Source organism: Rosa chinensis, chromosome 7 (assembly GCF_002994745.2).
Source record: "Rosa chinensis cultivar Old Blush chromosome 7, RchiOBHm-V2, whole genome shotgun sequence".
In the NCBI taxonomy this organism is placed as follows: Eukaryota; Viridiplantae; Streptophyta; class Magnoliopsida; order Rosales; family Rosaceae; genus Rosa; species Rosa chinensis.
The window spans coordinates 41798509-41820454 of record NC_037094.1 but is presented as its reverse complement, the minus strand read 5'-3'; the positions used below and the strand labels follow the sequence as shown (position 1 = coordinate 41820454).

At 37.4% G+C, this 21946-nt stretch overlaps 3 protein-coding genes across 3 annotated transcripts; 1 reads left to right on the top strand and 2 right to left on the bottom strand.

Annotated features, from left to right (window-relative positions):
• Positions 1 to 2550: 2550 nt before the first annotated feature.
• Positions 2551 to 9271, top strand: LOC112176458 (uncharacterized protein At4g06598). The gene is made up of 5 exons (XM_024314387.2): positions 2551 to 2689; positions 3400 to 4138; positions 5381 to 5456; positions 5568 to 5694; positions 8582 to 9271. Exons 2-5 carry the CDS (start codon positions 3417 to 3419, stop codon positions 8791 to 8793), a joined length of 1137 nt encoding a protein of 378 aa, XP_024170155.1. The 5' UTR covers positions 2551 to 2689; positions 3400 to 3416; the 3' UTR covers positions 8794 to 9271.
• Positions 9272 to 12108: 2837 nt separating this feature from the next.
• LOC112177928 (COBRA-like protein 6) lies at positions 12109 to 15012 on the bottom strand. Its single transcript, XM_024316163.2, has 5 exons — positions 14736 to 15012; positions 14531 to 14613; positions 12999 to 13642; positions 12623 to 12906; positions 12109 to 12536 (listed from the first exon to the last, which is right to left on the bottom strand). The coding sequence occupies exons 1-5, from the start codon at positions 14803 to 14805 to the stop codon at positions 12238 to 12240; spliced, it is 1380 nt and encodes a 459-aa protein (XP_024171931.1). The 5' UTR covers positions 14806 to 15012; the 3' UTR covers positions 12109 to 12237.
• Positions 15013 to 15631: 619 nt separating this feature from the next.
• LOC112176459 (ubiquitin-like domain-containing CTD phosphatase) lies at positions 15632 to 21239 on the bottom strand. Its single transcript, XM_024314388.2, has 7 exons — positions 20894 to 21239; positions 20673 to 20817; positions 20403 to 20517; positions 20252 to 20315; positions 18452 to 18617; positions 16168 to 16459; positions 15632 to 15874 (listed from the first exon to the last, which is right to left on the bottom strand). Exons 1-6 carry the CDS (start codon positions 21157 to 21159, stop codon positions 16214 to 16216), a joined length of 1002 nt encoding a protein of 333 aa, XP_024170156.1. The 5' UTR covers positions 21160 to 21239; the 3' UTR covers positions 15632 to 15874; positions 16168 to 16213.
• Between the last annotated feature and the right edge of the window lie 707 nt (positions 21240 to 21946).

Sequence of the window (21946 nt, the reverse complement as noted above, 5' to 3'; positions counted from 1 at the left end):
CTTAATTTGGTATATGACAAAGAATATGTACACAATATTACAAATTAATGTATTAGAGCATTTTTAGCGCTCTTTATTTTGACTCTTTAGCTATTTTGGAGAAAATGTTTATTTATTTATTTATTTATTATGAATTTTAGCAATTGCACCAGACTTTTTAACTGCAGATATATTTTAAAAGTGGGTAGCCAAAAAGAATTTTTAGTTGCTTTATTTAAAATTTGACCGTTCTGGCTTTATAATTTTTTTTGTTCAATATCTGTAAAAAAAAAAAAAAAAACACAAATCTCAAAGAGAAAGAGGTGCGTAGATTTCTTTAATATGTCATTTAACCTTGAGACATACACTAAATAAGTTTATTTATTTATTATTTTAAATTAATCTAGGAATGATTAGGCGATATTATCTTCTCTATAGCTGTCTGAAAGCAAAAACAAGTTCCCACACAACACCAAAGGGGATAGCTATCCCTTGCTAGAACTTTTGTTCGTTGCAAGAAAGGTTAGAAATTTAAGAGAACGGGGACTATGCTAAAACAAACTCTCACGGAAAAAATAGAACTTAAAAAAAAAAAACCATAAGATCTGGAACCCAACGATAAGAGCCCAAACCATATATTAAAAGATTCAATATGAAAATCTACAATTAGGATCATGATCAAAAGAATGAAAAAGAAAAGGAGGGAGATTATCACACCAATGTGAACTCCTGTGAGACGCACCAAAGTTGGCTAAACTATCTACCACTGCATTGTCCTCTGTAAATACATGAGAGACATAAAAGTTCATCTGACCAACAATAAGTAAACAATTTGCTCAAGCAACTCTAAGACACTAAGGACACGTTTACTTACTTGAAATGGGAGTGAATAATTACGGGATAAAAACATTTCTGTGTTTACTAACACATAAAGGAATCAGAATGATTCTGGATAAAAGGATTCCTGCGTTTACTAACACATGAAGGAATCAGAATGGATGTAGGTCCCACCTCCTTATCAGGAATCGATTCCTGAATACTCAGGAATTTGATTACGAAGGGGGGAGATGAGTTTAGGAATCAATCATTCGGAATCAATACCGATTCCTTTCTTCTCCCATTCTATTTGTCTCCGATTCATGATTATTTTCCATTCCAAGTAAGTAAACGTGCCATTAAGGAACCAGATGGAGAGACTTGAAAACTAAACAACTAATATAGTCTGTTTCACGCCATAAATCAAACTGGCCTCAACACCAATCTAACCCCCGCTAATTCTAAAACGTCAATATCTTCTACATTGATGACACTATTTATTATGGTTTTGTAAGAGAAGCTCCCAAGAAACAATTTCAACCAATCTTGAAAATGCCCTCAAAAATTTATATGGAGACTCCAAAACTAAACTCGCCCAAAAAAGAATTATTTACAAGATATTTTTTGGTCAAATAAATGAGTCTATTTTATCTTCTAGGTTAACGAGATACATCATTTTTTTTTTAATTTCAAACAATGTTTGGTCTATTTTGGACTTTCTCCTATTTCAAATAAGGAATGGGAATAAAAATAAGAGGAAAATAATTTAGAAATGGGCACGGTATTGTGTAAACTTTCAATAATTGACTTTCTTTTTAAGATTGCAGAAATGAACATGTTTGGATGAGAAAAGTCATTTTTTCTTTTGTCATTAGTTGTTAGCTCATTAGTAGCCTCGTCTTCTCTTTTTCTTTTGCTTAATTTGTAAACTTGTACTCAGTCGTAGTTCCTTTTTTTTTTCTTTTTCTTTTTTTGTACAAACATTGTCCTATTTCAACAAACCTTAAAAAAAAAAAAAACAGAGCACCTTGTTTTCTTTCGATGGAACAAAAAAAAATTACAAACTAAAGCCTCTACAACAACCAACACCCAAATTATCCAACATAAAAGCTTGACTAGCGGAAAGAGGTAGAGCATAGAACCAACTCTAACAGCAAGTTCACCCATTGAGGTCAAAATGTCAAATACTATTCACAAAATGTTAGATATTGTTCACTGCTTTTTGCCTTTCATTTTCACCATCTAGGTCAAAATGTTGGCCAGTTTTGGCTATGGCATCGACCAAAAAATTTGCTTCTCGCTTAGCATGGCAAAAGAAAGACACATAAATAAGTCTAATGAAGGCTTTAGTATCTTGAAGCACAAGTTTAATTCTCCAAGACGGAGAACTTGATCCTGTGATGCTATGTAAAAGCAGCTTAGAATCACCTTTCACTTGGATAAGTTGAAAGCAAGAGCCCTTGTTGAAAGTTTGCGAAATATAATGCCCATTTAAAAAATATATATATATATATATATATATATTTTTTTTTTTTTCCAAAATAAAAAACAGTTGGTTATAACATTGGGACCATCTTTAGTCCCAAAATAGAATTTTAGAAGTAGAAAAATGAAGTGGAAAAGGAGAATAAAAAGGCAGGATATATGAAAAGGGAAAGCTGAAAGCGTGAAAATTGAGAAAGCAAAAAAGAAAAAGAAAAATGAAAAATGTTTATATGAGAATCCAACCCTCAGACCTCTAACGAGAAGACGGAGTAGAGAGAGAAAAGGGAGAGAGAGAGAGAGAGAGAAGAGAGGAACCATAGAAAACTAAGAAACCCTAGAAAGACAAGAGAAGAAGAAGAGAAGATCATTGCATTCCAAGATCTCGATTAATCGCTTCGCCGCCGCATAGGTAACTTTTTTTTTAGTTGTATGATTCCTCAAATTTATGCGAATCTCATCAAATCAGCTGCTAATTTGCATACATTCTCAGCATTTCCTCAAATCACTATTGTATTACGAATTGTGTGATTTCTCAGAAAAAAAAATGTGCTTTGAATCAACTCTTTGAGCTTGCTTCTCTTTCTTTTTATCTTCCCATGCCTTCCTTGAGTAAGATGTAGAAAGTTTCAGTTAGTCTCTCTGAGGTGATTGGAATGGCGCCTCTAGTTTGGGTAATCTGTATTTAGAGTCTCAAGTACTAGTTTTCGTTTCGATCATTGATATTTGTCAAACTCTTGTCCTTTGCTATGTCTCATCGAGATTACCATAAGTGCATGTCCGGGTTTACGAATCATCTGCCTTATCAAGGAACATGCCCATTGATGTACATGTGTGTGGTGCTATGTCAAGAGTGGACAAGGAATGAGCCAAGTCGCATCAAATTTAGGTTTCATATATATACATATTTTGGATTCAATAAAAGGAGTAAAGACGTAGGTTTTTGTTATGGCAAGTTGGTCCTTTTAACTTGGGTGTTTTGATATTCCCGTTCTCCTTTATTGGTTGCTGAACTATACACTATACGTTGGGTGGGCTTTCATATCTGTTCTTAGAAGTAATTTATGTTTCCTGTTAAATTATCCTCCCTTTCTCTGTGTTCTTACGCTATATTGTTTACAGGAACTGGGCAGTCAAGTATGGCAAACTCCAAGAGTTCATCAAATATGAGAAATCTGATGTATTCTGGAAAGCATCCTTTGCTTCCTCCTAAAAGTCCATTTCCTAGTGTTTCCCCATCGTATGCAGATTATGTCTTTAGTCCTGCGATAGGATCAAAAACTATTCAGAAGCCTAGAGAGGGAAATGCACATCACCAGCGAACTTCCTCAGAGAGTCTTCTTATAGAGGAGCAACCTTCTTGGCTTGATGATCTCCTAAACGAGCCGGACACACCTATACGCAGAGGAGGCCACCGTCGTTCTTCAAGCGACTCATTTGCATATGTAGATGCAATTAATGTTTCTAACATTGATTATTCTGCTCAAGATGAGTACAAATACAATAATATGTTTTCTGCACCCTCTTGGGGAACTCAAGATTTTGACCCTCAGACAGATTTAAGACATGCTTCATTATACTCCGAACTGAACTTGGTGAAGCAGAAGAATAAGGCATGGGAGTCTTCTGTGAGTGCCATAAGTAACCCAAGAAGCCTTTCTTCTGTCAAGGATAACATTGTTCTTCACAGTTCAGGATCTTTATCTACTCCGCAAGAAGCAGATGGGGTTGTCTCTACAGCAAGTGAAAAGCAAGATCAGATTGAATCTGGCCCACATGATGCTAAAGCTCCCTCTGAGAAAAAGGACAATTCCAATGCTAAGCCATATGCATCTGAGACAGATGCAAAACGCGCAAAACAGTATGTTGACTATTCTCTATCATACTCATTTTACTTGATAGGCTGATGCTGTTTAGCAACACTAATCTTACATAATTGTTGGTTTCTCCTCAACAGACCTCTAAATAATCTTGAATATCTTTGATGTAGCTAGAATGCAACTAATGCTTTTTTACTTTGTTACTTAAAGCTAAGGTTTTGTCATGATTCCAAAACCATTTAGCACAGAAAAAGGGAGAAAAAGGCATAGAGTAGAAGGACTAGGGGTACTTTTAGGTTTGTGTTATAGGTGCAGGAGCGAATTGAGCTCACATGACCATTACATGCTATGATGGTTTTAGGTTTTTATTTTTACATATAGTTTGCGCGTGTGCAAAATTCATTGATACAAGCAGAAATATATGCATGAACACTTAGATGCAAGCACATCAAGTAATAATTTGTGCATCTAGGGATGAAATTGCTGTGTCTGCACAAGTTTCGCCTTAGTTTCTAATGTATGGAACCTCTTTCTTTGTTTGGCATTTCACATCTTTTCTCCCCATTATGATGGTATGTTGGGAATTCCATTTCTTGTCCTTTTGGTGGTGATCAAGTATGGCATCTCCGGGATATGCGTTACAGGTTGCTTATATCTTAGGCATAATAATTCCTATAGCTTTATAATAAGACGATTACAAAATGACAGTTCATAATTTTTGTTTATATTAACCTTTGAAGATGCTAATCATTCTGCCCTAGTGCTGTGATGCCAAAGCAATTTGGGAAGAGTGAATGATAGAATAGCCTAGTAAGAGAGGTAGTTGTTGTTTTTTTTATCATGCATCTAGGTGCAGATTCTACCTTGAAGGCTCATGAAAGTGTAAAAATTTTAGTTGGGGAATATAATATAATTTTAGGTGGTAAAGGGTGTTTAAGTATTATTATCCTCCTCTTTATAGCTAATATGAAGTATTATTTACACTGTTACACTTCTAATGTATATAGCTTAGATTTCTGGAAAACACGGCGAAGACAGTTGAATGTATGCTTCTGCAAGAAATCCTCAGAATCGTTGTTTTTATTTTTTCTTTATTTTATTTTGAGGATGCAAGAATAAGCTCAAGGAAATAAAAATAGTTTATTGCTTTGAAAAATATGACGATGATTGTTTCAGTTTCCTTGTAACCTCATTGGTGCACATGATAGTGGAAACTTGATTCGTGTGTCTCAGAATGGGACTAGAGATAATATGTATGGAGACTGATATACTATTTACTGCAGGCAATTTGCTCAACGTTCACGGGTTCGGAAACTTCAATACATAGCTGAACTGGAGAGAAATGTGCAAGCTTTACAGGCAAGTGAAAGAAGAAGCTAAGTACTGTATTTAAAATTGAATTGGGTGGCAGAACATTGATCCTGTGATAACAAAAATTTACTGATTCTACCTGTACTTGTCACTCTGCAGGCAGAAGGGACTGAAGTTTCGGCCGAGCTTGAATTTCTAAACCAGCAGAATCTAATTCTGAGCATGGAGAACAAAGCTCTCAAGCAGCGGTTAGAAAATATAGCACAGGAGCAACTTATCAAATACTGTGAGTTTCTACCTTGACAATTCATGTTCCCATAGTCTATCTGAATTTATGCTTCATCTGTTACTCAAATTAGGAACTGTCTTGAATGGAATTCGTATTAGGTTTTAGGTTTATGAATTTTTTTTTGAATCTGAAGTTCTGAAGCACAGGGAACTGGGAAGGGTGAAGCTCTTCTTAGAATACATGATGTATCTTGTACCTATTGTTATGTCAGAATGACTGGAAACTCAAACGGAGAATTATGAGAATTATAAAGATTTGGATAAACGTGGATAAAATGTAGGAAATCGTAGTATTGAAAGCAATGTTTCACTAGGGGATGCTGTAACAAGCCGAAGGGTTTCAGACACAAGTGCTTACCTACCTGGAACACTTGTGAAATAAATACCTGGAAATTTACAGGTTCACCAATATATTAACAAACTGGAGACGCTGATCTGTATGGATCCATAACCCCTTCAGAAAATCTCCAGACAATTTCCCAGATCTATGAGGAAATGTTCATTCTGTTCTGTAGGTTTGTTGCTTAGGATTTTAGTGTGCTCAAACGGCTTCAAATACTTATGCTCTTTAGTGATATTTTGTGCCATTAAGAGGTCACAGAACACTGTTAGGCGGTAAAAAGGTAGAACATTTCTGGTACTACTGTGAAAATAAGTGATCACGCGGCTCTTTTCTCTAGCAGATTTGCTGCAGGTTGGTTTTATATAAGAGTGATTCCCGGATAATGTAGAACAAATGCAATAAAATTCAGTAAGGGCTATATGACCAGCTTCATAGCAGAGGTCATAGGAAATCACTAAGGGCCTGTTTGGATATAGGGATTTGGGAGTGTGGATTTGGATTTGAAACCCCCAAATCCAAATCTGCCTGTTTGGCTTTTTATTTTGAGGTGAATTTGAAATTGAAATCAGCTCCTCCAAATTCACATGGTAATTTTCTTAAGAATTTGAAATAACTATGAAGAGGTAGTTATTTGAAATCACCTCTCTCTCTCTCTCTCTCTCTCTCTCAATAGAACATGTCCTCAGCTTTGACTTTTCTCTCCTCCTCACCGAGAAACCGACTTTCTCTCTCCTCTCCTTTCCTCTCACAACTACGAACGCCCCGATCTATCATCGTAAACTAAACCTTAGACCTCCGTCTTGATGAGGCCCTCGATAACAAGTACAGCACCTACCAGCAATGCAAGCCCCGACCAGATCATGGGATGAGAAAGGAGGAGGAGAGAGGTGGATCTGAGGAGCCCGAATCGGAGTATGGATCGGGTTATGGGCGAAAATCTGAATATGAGGCACTGGAATCAGAGTATGGATCTGAATCTGGTCGGGAAACCCGAGTACGAAGCGCCAGTCAGGTCGGGCTATGGCCGGAAGCCAAGTTACAATGAGGATGAGAGTGCCGAATACGGTCATGAGCCGCCGAGGAAGCTATAGGAGGCTCGGGTATGGGAAAGGGACCCGAGTTGAGAGTTCGGGTTATGGTGATGAACCGCCAAGGAGGCTTGGGTATGGAAGGCCTGGTGGTTATGGGGGGAAGGGAGGAGAGTGAGATGAGGCCGACTGGGCCGACTATCTTGAATTGCAAATCTAAATCTTCACTTTTAAATCTTCTCATATCTTCTTTAATCCAAACAGATGAATTTTAAATCTTAAGATTTCAATTATGCAGATTTTAAATACGTTAGATTTGAAATGCAAATGCAAATCTAAATTATGTTTCCAAACGGGGCCTAAGATAATTCACACATGAGCAGAGAATCTCAGGAACTTTTTCATTGTCAACTCAAACCTGATAAATGTATCCCTTTCTATAGTCATTGATACTGATCATTGAAATTCCTCGAACCAATGCACGTAGGAATGCTGAAAGAGATGATTGATATGGCAGTTGATACATTGAATATTATTACATTATATGACAAATGAAAATAAAAAAAACAATAATCTAGAAATGCATATATTACATAATACAGGACAAACACATATTTATATGGTGCTAAGTAATTTGATTTCAATTTATGTAATTATAATTTGAATTATTGAGAGGATGATTAGACTGTCCTCTAGGCTGTGAACACACAAACTCTGTTGAGGTTGCTACAACCTTAAATTACAGTCTTATTTACCATGTAATCATTGTATATCTATGTAGTCCATGTGCTTTCTATCAACATAGATCCTTGGACTCGGTATTTTTTTTTTTTTTCCCAACTAGTTAGAACCTTAAACAGTTTATAATTTGTCAATCTAGTTAGAGAACCTCAAAAGCCATGAATCCCATGTTCAGCTGAATAATTGGTAAATTCTAAACAATTGTCTGTTAGTAAATAGTCTGTTGATTGCTGAGCTCTTTTTATTCTATTAGGACCAGTAACTCTTTATGAGTTCCTCTTTTTAAAGTATCTAATCAAACCTACTTAAACAGTTTTACCGAGACAAAAACTCTTACTGCACAGAAATAAATTTTTTTATGCCAGACATCAAATGTTGGGACTCTCCTGTTGTGCAGAAGTGAAATAATTAATAGTCTACAATTTTATAACCATCTTTTTCATTAGTTACAACGTAGAAGATAAAGCCACATTTAATGGTTGGCTTCTGGCAGCATGTTGGTCTTAAAAATAGAACTAGGGTAAATCAATTGTTTTTCTTCATCATTTATAGAATTTATTGAATGTTATTGTTGCATGGGGAGGAAAATTGTATCCGTTGCTGGGTGCATTTTCTCTTTCTAAATGGCCACATAAACAATAAACATCTTTTTAACCAATGATGGAAGATGAGTGCATATCTGCAATGTCATGAGCAGCTGTACTTGTTATTTCTTTCCTTTGTTATTCAATATTTTGTATGGTGACTAAGATATATGAGTTCTTCATGTTCAGTGGAGCAAGAATTGTTGGAGAGGGAGATTGGGAGGCTACGAGCATTGTATCAGCAACAGCAACAGCAACAACAACAGCAACAGCAGCGACCTTCTTCTAGCCATAGACGTAACAACAGCAGAGACCTTGATTCTCAATTTGCAAACCTCTCTTTGAAACACAAGGATGCAAATGCGGGCCGTGACCCTGTCACAGGCGCACTTCGCATTTAGATGTGTAGTCAAGCCAGAGTTGTTGTGTTTTATCTCTACTTTTCCATTGATGTTGCCATCACCTGCCTGACCAAGTTTGTTTCCTCCCTTTGTGCGGGACAAGGCCAAGCTATCCCATTCTTGGCACCCTCCCTCTCTTCTCACTGTGTATTTTGATTGTCACTGTTTATTGTCCTTCTCTGTTAAGTTAATGTCCGTGCACCTGGTAGTCATTACCCAAAGTAGTTCTACTTAGGGCAGGTGACTCACCGGAGGTGGTAACTCAGAAAAGGTTCGGTACTTCAATCTTTATTGTATGTCTTAATTAGTCATATGATTCATAAGTGTTGCATGGTTCGTTTCTGGCCCATCGAAGATTTCTACATAGTACAGTGATCGTTTGGGCTGAATGGATTTGCAAGGCATTATGATAGGAATGTGTACTATTGTAAAATGTTATAAATGAAATCTGTGGTTTCTTTGATTTAATTGGTTTTAAGAAGGGAAGGTAAAAATTTGATTACTTATGTTATCGTTGTTGAAGAAAATATCATTACTCGATAGGGTGCTGATTTATGATTATGTAATAATGTATCGATTGATTAGCATGGCAAAAAAAGAAAAGGAAAAAAAAAAAAAAAACTTTGAATGACGCTTTAATTTCTCGTGTAGAAACTGAGGAAATGATGAATATGAGTGCAAGATGACTCCTTGAATCAAAGGCTCCTCTGAAATAAAGTCAAAGAATTGAAAGTCATCAAAGACATTACCAAGTAATGAAGTTTACGAATGTATGTATGTATGTATGTGAAATTATTACATAATTTACTTGGTAATGTCTTTGATGACTTTCAATTATTACATAATTATATAGGGTCCGGATCAAGGGACATCATATTTTACACAAATTTTGACACACCTTGTGAGCCATTAGATTTAAAATGTTTAATGGTTGTGATTTGTTGTTTGAATGATGTCAACACAACATCAAGTGATGTGGAAAATGACATGGCATAAGTGCATAACATATTTTCATAAAAAATTATAATTAGATTAAACAAAGTTTATAAAAGAAAGGGAAAATTTCATGAATGGTACCCAAAGTATGACTCACTATGCATTTCGGTACACCAAGTTCCAAAACATAAACTTTGGTACCTGAGGTTTCAAAACCGACCCAATATATGTACACAACGTCAATGACTTCGTCAGTCTGCATGCCATTACGCACATAGTGAAGGGCAAAATTGGTTTTTCATTTCTCAACGGGTTTCCTCTCTCTCTTCTCAGACTCCTCTCTTTCCTTCTAAACGACTCTGCTACCCCAAACTAGCAGTGGCCTCCGACGAGAAGTACGGATTCAAGAGGCCTATGCTTTTTGTCATCACTTGAAGAATCAGAAGCACCAGATTCTGATCTAGAATCATGACCCCTATGCCTTTTGTGGCTTCGCTTCTTCCTCTTCTTTTCTCCTTCATAGCCACTCTCATATCCATCACTGTTGTCATCAGTTGACCTTGAGGAATATCTCTCTGGCTTCCGCCTGGATCTCTTTTCCTCTTTTTTGTTGTCACCGATCACCACGCCTCTGCACTGCCTTTTGCAATCTCCGATTACAGCCCTTATTCCCAATCCTACCCTCCATCACCGTCGAATTTTTCACCAAAGCTCGACTTCGACAACCAAGGGAGCCATGGGGACCTTGTTTTTGGGCTACGACCCGAAATACACACCCGTTTTTGTCGTCCCTCCTCGGGTCCTTCAATTGCGACGAGTATTTGGGTTGGGCCATCTCTTATTGCCCCGGCGGCGATCTCAGATCTGCTCTTCCTTGATAATCCCGAACATCTCACCTCAATATTGTATGATTGTAAGAACATCTCACCTCTGATCTCAGACAAGCTAATGCAATCTCACCTTAATCTCTTTCTGGGTTAAGAGAAAGAGGTCAGAGGTAAATATAGATAGAGATGGGCGCCTTTCAGAATGAAAACCAACCATAGTGGTGGAGTTGGAATGATTGTAAGGGATGGGGCAGGTGCATTTAGAGGAGCTTGGTCGGGGTTTCATCCCAATCTTTCTTTGCCTCTTCACAGCGAGTACGAGGCCTGTAAGGTGGGTTGAGAGAGAGAGAGAGAGAGAGAGAGACCGGGTTCAGAGTAAAACAATTGAAGAGACCTTTTTACCCCTTGAAATACGACAGCTGACACAAAACTAACAGCGTCATTGGCGTTGTATATGTATATTAGGTCTTTTTTGAAACCTCAGGTACCAAAGTTTATGTTTTGAAACTTGGTGTACTGAAATGCATAGTGAGCCTTACTTCGGGTACCATTCATGAAATTTTCCCTAAAAAAAAAAACAATATCAAAATTTGAGAAATTGCTGAATATGCCATGAGAGGGAGGAGAAAGAAAAAAAAGAGAGGGAGGAGAAAGAAAAAAAAAACGCGTCTAACAGAAGAACAAGATGCCAAATGCCATGAGATTTGAATGTTGAAATGATGGATAAAGATGAAGACGAACCAAACTCCGGGGTCACCAATTTTTAAGGTAATTTGATCCCAATTGGCCAAAAATTGTTGGGGTATTACCTTCGCCACAAGGTTTCCAGAGAGCCATTCAAGTACTAGATACAGATCAAAAGCTTTGATCTCTGTGGCCAAACAAAGCGGCAGAGCCATGGGACATCTGGACAGAGTTTGGAGGAACCGAGCTAGACAAAAGTGAAGACCTCTATTTCTTCTCCAAACTAAAGAAGATGAATGACTCAACATCTATATATACTTGAAAGTCAAGTTCTGGGACCTGAAAAGGTAATCAAGTACAAAGCGGTCATCATCTATGATTCCAAGAATAAGAAGATGGTTTAGGGACATGCAAACTGTTTCAGTATGAGAATAATGAATCAGATCAAAGCCAGTGTTGGATCATGCATGAGTATAACATTCCTCCTTCAAAGACTAGCAATCCTCCTCATGAATATGTGCTCTGCCGAATCTGAATCAATGTAGATATAGAGAAGGAGAAAGTTGGTTGCAACCAAAATCATGGGATTTGGATCAAAATCCCATGACCTTTAGAGTCTTGTTCTTCTGCTATCCTTTTTTTTTTTCCCTCTCTCTCTTTTGATCGTGTACAATTGTGATAAGAACAGTAATTTTCCAAATTTTGATATTGTTTTTTCTTTTATGAACTTTGTTTAATCTAATTATAATTTTTTTATGAAAATATGTTATGTCATGTCATTTTCCACATCACTTGGTGTTATGTTGACATCATTTAAACAACAAATCACAACCATTAAACCTTTTAAAATCTAATGGCTCACAAGGTGTCAAAATTTGTGAAAAATATGGTGTCCCTTGATATATATATATATTCTCTAAACTAAATGGAATTTTCCATTAATTCGTAACAGAAGTAGACCGCCATTTAAACTAGTCCGGCCATGAATCAGAAAAGATCAGAAAAGAGCCGGTGCTGCTACTGCTAGGAACAAGAAGGAGACTAATAGTAGGGAAGGGTTGAGGTTTGCTCCAATAGTATAAGCTCCACTGGGAAGTGTGGGGTAGTCATCTGGAGGGGGCATTACACATTCATCCCCATTGAAGGAAATTCTTCTTGGGAAAGTCCATCCTTCTCTGAATGTGAAAATTCCTTCATCCTTGTGCAGCAACATTTCTGTTTGTGCGTTCCCTTGGTTTCCCGAGGTTAATAGCATATCGTTATAGAATTTAATGCCCCAAAACATGCCCGTATCATCTGATAATTAATCAGTTTTTATTTAGTTGCTCAGTTATTGTACTCAAAAACTAACTTAGCTAGGCTGAGATGGAGGGAGGACTTACTGATGTTTCCATAGGTCAGGGGCCGATAATTGAAGCTGAAAAGCTGCCTGACGCTTTTTAAGTTTGGGTGCTGAACGACTAAGTTCCAGTCAGAATAGTTTTTGAGAAAATTGAGATTGGTGATTGTGATCTTGACTCTCCAATACTCCTTATAACTCTGCTTGACATGCCAGTGAACTCTGATGGGGCACATGTGCTCCGAACATGTTACCAGAGGAGGTAATGCTGCTGCTTGTGGATCCTGTGGAAGTTTTAGCACAGTAGAAGGAGGCTCGTCACCAGACCTGCAGTGTAGTTTCAATCATACCATGCGAAGATATAATGATGTAAATTTATTTGTTAAGCTATCTAGAAGTAAAATGGACGGACTAATTACTTGATACATTTGGCTCCTCCTAGTCCTTGGCATCCACAACTGCAACGAGGGCAATTGACAATGGTGGTGTTGTAGAAGGCAGACAAGGACACGCAGCACTTTGGTGCGCGAGAAGCCTGGAACTGAGAGTAGGTGCAGGTGATGTTCCATGTCTCAAGGGTTTGTTTCCAGCGGCGTCCTTTATCATCAGAAAACCTCGTTGGGGGGACTAGAAACGCGTCTCCACAGGTGTAACCAGGAATTCCAAGATTGAAATTGGTAGGCATTGTAATGTTAAGCTTATCAAAGGGATTGTCTGATCCTTGGCGGGTAACAAGAAAGTTTCCAATGCTCATCTGAAAGGCGGAGAGATACTTGGAAGGGTCTTGGTTCATGGATGACAAAACACCTCCCTTGCAGCAGTTGGTGTACTGCATGTTGTAAGGAGTTCCGGGAAGCAGGTCAATGATGACGGGCCGCTTCATGCAGCAATGAGGAAGCTGTCCGGCACCGGAAGCCATAAACGCTGAGCAATCTCCTTGCTCAACTGCCTCGGCACCACGCATGTCCCAAATCACTTCCGACTTGTTCCACGTCCATTCTAGTTTCCATCCTGGCACCTCGACATGCCTGTATTGTTGCAGGTTGTATATTGATACTTTTATCTGCATGCATGCATGTATCAGAAGAACAATATCACCCTAGCTAGCTAGTTTAGCTACTTTCATTGTATCACCAACAAATTAAACAAAGCATATATTAATTTAGTTAATATGAATTTCATTTTTTCTTTTTTGACGAGGTGTAGGTGTCAACATGTCTCTGTTTCAGTCACTCAGATAATTCATCATTTCATTGAAAGAAAACTCAGAGTTTTTATTTTTATTTTTTAGGCATGGAGAATCCATTAAATAAAAGGATGGAAAGCCAACATAGAAAATCAAGGGATGTGAGATATTCTTTCCTAATTTCCAGAGAATCCATTGATTTTATCGAAATGGAAATTCAGTCCAAATCAAGGGAATTTAATCAAATGTTTAATTAAAATGTGAAAACTAATTAGGAAAAGTATCAACAGATGGATCTAGTCATGATTCATGCGATAGATCCAATTTTTCATCCGAATTTTTTTATCGCCAGTTACTTAATTTGACCGACTTTGTCTCACAGTCAGATCCATGATTTGATTTGGGTTTGTTTTTCTTGTCTTGAAAAAAAAAAAAAAAAAAAAAAGTTCTTCGCTAGGTTAGGTTGTTTAGAAGGGGCCGGGTATGATTCCGTAACTTGACGGCGTCCGACAGAAAAGCACCGTCAAATCCAAGTCTGCTGTAACGAGGACGTGAAATCGGAAACAAAAAAAGAAGGAGTTGGTACGTACGCCATGAATGAATGGACGAAACAAACATTCTCAATCAATCAATCAATAAATCTTTCATTCAGAGAAGACAGTCCAACAGAAGAAAGAGTACATACACACAGAAGCTTGATTAAGAATCATCAAATCAAACAAAGGAGAATGAATTTTTGATGAAAATGAGAGAAATGAAACTCACGCCATACGTATCTGGGCCGCTCTGGGAGAGGAAATCCCAAGTGATGGTTACGTTACCATAAGGATCTGATGGGTCGTATCCATCTGCACCACCACCACCACAAACAACCTCCTCGTCATCGTCATCGTCATCGTCATCGTTTTAATGAATTATAATCAAAATATAAAAAAATCAGAAATATATACATATCTGAGCCAACACTTACAACATACGGAAATGGAAGACAAGAAGATGATCATCGTCAGAGACAAGGTGACGGCACCTCCACCACCCATTCTGAGTTGTCTCTCTTTCGCTCCGCCTAGATCTTGTCTTGTCTGATCATTGATGGATACGTATATGGAATTAAGGTTGCAGATATGATTTGATTCTGATTCTGATTCAGACTAGTACTTTCTAGTGGTGGTGGTGTATGTACTGCTGCTCCGTCTCCATTACATTGGTAATGTAATATACATATAAGACCCGAGATTTATGCATTAATAATAATAATAATAATAATAATAATTATTATTATTAATGATGCCAGTAAATACTGATGGACTCCAGCACTACCACAACCCACAAGGCCACAACGAATGCATGAACGTTTCTGCAAATTTCTCTTTTTTTCTAAGAAAAACCAAAATCTGTAATACATGGAGCTAGAAAAGTACATCTGATTTAATGCATGATATCAATTTTGGTAAAGGCAAGGCTAGGCTCCAAATCTGGAATTCTGCTCTGCTGGAATGGCATGGATGCATTAGTATTAATTCGCTTAATTATTAGGCAGGTACAACAATTGGAATTTCTCTCGTCTAAGCACGAGTAGGTGAGTTTGTCCATCTTCTCATTTCCTCAATTGAATTCTACGTGTGAAAAGTTTCTTTCCACAATAGGCTCAGTTCAATTTTCAGTAACCAAGTTCAAACCTAGCTGACAAGCTATCTAGTTCTGCTCCTCCACGGTGTGTAAAAATCTTTAACTTCGTAATTCCACCTCCCGTTGACTGTTCAGTTTTGTATTTCAGGCCGCTTTTTCAGAACACTGTTCATCTTGAGCCACTTCGGTTGAGAAAATGTCACAGGCAGTGCCCAAACTTCGTTTTTGCATTGAGAGATAGAACTATCCTCAACAGTTTGTGTAGCTATAGAAACTGATGAATTTTCAGTCTAAATCACTGCTTACATGTAGCTAAGCAGTTTTGAACATAAAACACACAAAGTATCCTTCAAGTGCAGAATACATCTTGAAAACTTTATGAAATTTATACAAATCTTGAACAAGATTAAAGTAATCAATGAACTCCATCAAAAGGCTTCAAGTTACTAGGCTCATCCCTGAGATAAAGCATTGACATCCCTGAAATGAAAGAGGGCATATATAAATGTGTTCCATCAGTACATTGATCATGATGCATTATTGTATGACAAATATGATGCTCCAACAAAACTGAAAACTTTAAGAAGGATCATGTTAGTACATATTTCATGCTCTCATTATAAACTTCATACACTATCAATTTCCATGAGAAATTACATTGACCCCAATAATTAATAAAAGAACCCGAAAAAAGGTTCTAAACACTTATTGGAGAGATATAGAATCAAAGAAAAGTTGAAACTATATCTAGGACAATGACATAACAAAGATACCTCAAAAGGTCAATATAAGCAACAAACTGGTCCAGAGCTTTAAATGTCATTCATGCCGACGTCTTTTGACATTGTCCTCAGTAAATGACTGCCAGGAATTATGATCAAGGGCGCTCAAATCATCAAGTTCCGCAATGGCAAGCAAATATGATGTGAGTTTGATAAGCTCCTGATCACTGTTTCGGCTAGAATGGGCCTTCCTGAACGGCTTGATGATCAAACCATTTTGTGGGTTCATCACAAAATTTCTTCGCAGATCGTCAAACATTATAGTGTTTTTTGAACTGTAGAACTGAAAATAACATGAAACGGCTAAACATCACCACATTGATGGTTGGATGAAAATGGGAAAATGCAATACTTTCATACTGTTCATAGTTCTTGGAACCACACCACAGATGGCTGTTATGACAGCAAAATTTCGTGAAGTCTAATTTTTATTTTTTACCCTTATAACTTGTATAGGCAAACTGTAAATGATTGTATTGTGCCTTATGTTACAAAGGAGGGTGATAGGAGCAAAAAAGTGTGACAATATTATTGAATATGTGCCCCATTTTAGCCTTGTTTCTCCCTTAAGTTTAGTGTTTTGAGTCATCGAGTCGTTTTTAGAGTCTTGTTGAGTATTTGGAGTGAAATAAGCGGAAAAAGTAAAATTCATGAAAAATCCTAGCTGGATCAGGATTCCTAACTGTCAACTATTTTTGCGGTCTTTACATTTTAATTTCCCTTTATTTTCTCTAGAAAATTCTGATATTCTCCTGCTTGTTGTAGGAAACGTTGCCTGGTTGAACTCTTGGAAACAGCAATGATGGAGTCATAAAATAAAGCATTAAGATATTTGACCAAGCAATGAAGAAGGGAAATAAAGGAGAAAAGATGTTTTCAGTTGAGGAATAAAAGAAAAAGATGTTTCAGCTGGAAAATAAATAAGAGAAAGACGTTTTCAGTTGAGGAATAAAAGAAAAAGACGTTTCAGCTGGAAAAATAAAAGAATTGCCCCATTATGAGAGGATTTAAGGCCATAAAGGAGACGTTTCAGCTGGAAAAGCCAACCAATGCTCCCCTATAAATAGGCAACGTCCAGAACTGAATTTGCATCACTTCCCAGCCAAGATCACTTCCCAGCCAAAAACCATTCCAAGACTGCCCAATTCACTCCTCAAACCTTCATCTCCTACAAGACCGTGACACCATCCATCCATCAATCTACAAAGCTCTAAGGCGCTGAGTCAAGGACGCTCCACCACCATAGCAGAGACGAGTTCATCACCTTGTTGCTAAGCCGCTGAGGAAAGCTTCAAAGTGTAACTATGACTCTACTTATATTTTTTGTTTCGGTTTTGTGTGTTTCAATTTGCAAGTTGTGTAATTGGAGACATGAGATTTTCAGAATATTTTTATTAATATTTTTGAGATTTTCAGTTTATTATTGAGTTAAATTCGAGAATTCTTTTATGATGCATGTTATAATCTTGTGCCCTTTTTCGTGTTTAGGTCATTTTCAGAGTTAGGTTCATAAGTTTGCATGCTAGAATAACGGTGAGAGTTCTTGTGTGTTTGCTTTATTTGCCAAGAGCAATTGTTATTTGTTAAGACGCTGAGTTAAACAAGTAGTAATTGGTTCTAACGAGTGGTAAAAATCATGCTTTAATGATTAAATGATTCTGGAAATTACGTGTTAAATTCTATGTGTAATGGTTAATTTGCACGTGTGAGTAGATTCAAGGGTTAGATAATACTACTAGTTAAGAGAATTACGCTGAGTGTTTTCGAAAATTAGTAGTATTAGGCTTGGTAAGGACTTTTCCAATCCGCCTACATTAGAATGAATCAGATAAATGGATTGATCCGCTGAGGCTTTTCATTTAGGCTCTTATCTAGGCATTTAAGATGGGCACATTTTTGTAGCATGTTGAAATGAATTTTCTGTTTTTACACTTAGTAATTTCCGAGTGGTATTGGTCTAGGTTAGGGAAGTCGATCATTGTATATAGTTTTATTTGTTTTGTTTTTATTTTAAGTAGATTAGAAACCAACTTTCAAAACCCCACATTTTATTCTTTTATTTGTTAATTGACCTTTTTGTGTAGGTGTACCCTACAATCCCCGGACTGAACGATCCCTGCTTATCCTATACTGACAACTACATTTTGCAGGGTTAAATTGTGAGGCTATTTCAGCCGCATCAGAGGGAACAATATTTCTCAACATCAGTTTAAAACTATTTTGGAGGGAGAGAAAAGAGACAGAGAATGGAGATCAATAATAATTCCATACATACCTCAGGGAATTGAGCCCAGATTAAGCCTAGTGGCTTGCAATCAAAGATTCCACGCGAATATGACTGAACGGTAATCATTGCTAAATGGTCTAGAAGAGCAGTGATTTTGTAGTTGGGATTGTTGAGTACCCCAAGCTGTCCCATCTTCAATTCAACCCATTTGATGCTGCAGAAAAAAATATATATATACAAAATGAAGCCACAAGTGTTGCACATCAAATTGTCAAACGATAATTTATATTGTTAATTCCATAAATATCTTTCTAATTTAGTAATAGTAAACTACACATCTGTACTTTAATCTTTCACATGTACCTCACATAAAGTTGAGGAAAACAAAGGTCTATTAATCTAAAGACAGGTTAGCATACCCTCACATTAAGGTAATACACGCAGACAACATACATATGCATAGATATTTTTGAAGACAGGTTAGCATAATTTCTAGCATTAAATATGTGGTCCTCTACACAGTTTTGGTAACATAACATGCCAAGACTATGATAAAGATTGAAAATTTGATCCACTTAGTGGCTGTTACTATCATTCATCCAGCTTTTTGGTTCAACATACATTCTGTTCAAGTGTAATCTAGCGTTTAGCTTAAGTAATTCACAAGTGATAGTCTGCCTGCATAGGCCTCTATGGCCACTGCTTTCCAGTATAGTCACACAACTATTGAACTACATAACATTTTAACATTGATATCATTGTCAGCTCTTTCTCATGCTCCTACTTCTCGTCTTACTAATTTGATGCTTTATGCTGAGTATCTAGTGATACCATTATTTCATTATGCAGTCTTTCTATTACTCATTGATGCAAGATGGATAGGATAAAGGAGGTCAAATATTCATTTTGAAGAATTTTGTGACAGATCAAACTGAAAAGAACAGAAAGAGGAAAGTGAAATTCAATAGGCAAAATTGTCGGAATGAACCAGTTCGATATTGAATTGACTTAACTTTCTTTTATTACCAGTCAATAGAGTTAAGCCCTATGCAAAATAATATAATCGAATCCGTAAAAAGCTGGGATTATTGGGTATACTGACTCAAATCAATGGGTTTTCAATTGTTTCTATGGAACCTTAAAACTCTACAAGCAGCTAACTGAAAAATGCCGGGATGCTTTATGCATGTTTGTGATAATGAATTAGTCATTAATAATAAATAAATAACAAAAGAAAAAGTGAGAATATATATATACAAAATAACCAAATTCTATGTCAAAAGTTATGAAATGATTTCCTAGCCATGTTTAGCGAAGTACATATAACCACTCAAGGGGAAATAATAGGGGGCAAATTTTATACCGCAACGTTCAATAAATAAGCCAATAAGGTATAGAAGGGAAAGAGCGAGATTAAGATTAAAAAGTAAGAGCTTATTTTCAAGGACGAGATCATGTGGTGGAAAAAGTGTGGGGAAGAGAGGGTGATGGTAAGTTGAAACTGTTTCATAAAGTGGTACACAGGAGAAAAAAAAGAGAACTTAGTAGTGAAACCAGGGTTGAGTGAACATAATGGAAAGGATCAGGAGGGGAAACAATTACTCTTTTCAAGAAATTTTACACTGAAGGAGGGGGAAGGCTCAGAGCGGAAGGATTATTCTCTTCAAGCAAATCTATTATTTGATTGGAGTGCTATGGTGTTTCTTTTAACTGTTTAGGTACAGAGTTTTCATATGTACACTTGTTTACTTTCTCCTGGGGAAACATTTAAGGTATAGATAATTCATCGAGGTTTTTGGGTCTTTCTACAGAACTATCTCAGCTTACGTCTTCTCGAAGACAGCTTACCTGGTTGCAGACCATATCATAATATCATATTCCGCATAAGCAGCTGTCAGAAACTCATGAAGATCTACAAAAGACAATGTTGGAATGTTAAGGGATAGATACACAGAGAGCTATGAATGTAGAAACTTTGTAATTGAGAAGAAACACTGACAAGGTCGCATAAGTTGAAGTGGGTTCTCTGCTGTGGACCGATGATCAAAGAGAGTATAATCAATATCCAGCACAAGCAGCTTCTTTCCTTGGCGGCAGGGATTCTTAAGTTCAATCTACAACCCAATGCAAATAATTCTCATTTGTAATTGATAGGTGCTTTTTGTTTCTTTTATCTTTGCAAATTAAATGTGATAGAAATAGAAACAGTAAACAGTTTAACAAACAAGAGCTGCAAATTAAAGAAAACAAAAAAAAGAAAAAGAAGGACCTTGTAATGATCTATACGCCTCCTCAATTTCTGGTTATTAATATGGTTATCCTTGATATCAACAGCCTCATCTTGGCCGAGCTCAAAGTCATCAACAATGTCAGGAGAGTCGACGGGATCCACTATAATATCATCCTCCATAGAACTGGTTCAATTGAACAAATTGAGCATAGCATAACAAAAAAGAAGAAGGAGAGAACTGAGGGTGAGAGACTACTGACCCAATCATGGTCAATTTGACTGAGGACTTGAAAGGGAGAGAGGAGAGCAAAACGGCGTCGTCGGCGAGTTTGGAAGGCAGGAGTTTGGGGTACAGAAGCTTCTGGCGTTTGGGCAAGACGGTGGTGAGTTGGCAGATTCGGCGCTTGAGCTCGCCCACAGTGTCGTCGCCGCATACTCGAACCGTGTACTCCTTCCCGCTCCACTTGACTGTCAACGTTAGCTCCTCTTCTGCCATCGTGGAGCTTGAACTCGAAACTCCTGCCATTCCAAGTTAATAAGAACTAGGACGATGAACTCTTTCGACGCTGCAGTTTAGGACTTTAGGCATTGGCCTCTATCTAAGTAACAAATAAAATAAATAAATCATATTGTTGGCTAGGCCAGGCCATTTTAGCCCGAAAGCCTGAAAACCCGGACCGAATCGATCCGGATCTTCACGTCCGAGTGGAGCTTTGAGGAAAAAAAAAAAACCCGGACTAGTTGCGTTGAAACAGGCCGGTTCCAGGCCCTGATATCCAAAAGCCTGAACAAATATAACCCTACATTCCTTAGTATACTGTCTTAACTAAGACTCTTGACTTTAGTCGACATTCAAAAAATCGCAACTTTCTTCTGCAACCCCGACCCTTTCTCAAACTCAACCCTTTCCCAAAATCGCAGCTTTAATCTGGCATAGTGCCATCTGCATCCTTCGTTTCAGAAACCAAGCATTCACGATTTCAATTCCTAGCAGTTCGAACCTAGCAATCGATTCCTAGAATTTCCTAGCATTCGCGATTTCGATTACTGAGTTTTCCCAATTTCCAGAAACCCAGCAATCTCTAGCATCTGCAGCCTTCGAGTTCTTCGATTCCTGACCTTCTTCAATTACTAACTCAATTCCTTAGCCCTCAATCAATTCATAGCTTACCCGATTTCGAATTCGAACAAGTACCTAGTTTTCCCGATTTCCAAAAACCCTGCAATCCCTTTTGGCCTTCTTCAATTACTAACTCAGTAACTCGAAACCCAATCCCCTTCAGTTTTCCATATCGAAGCCTCTCTTCATCACT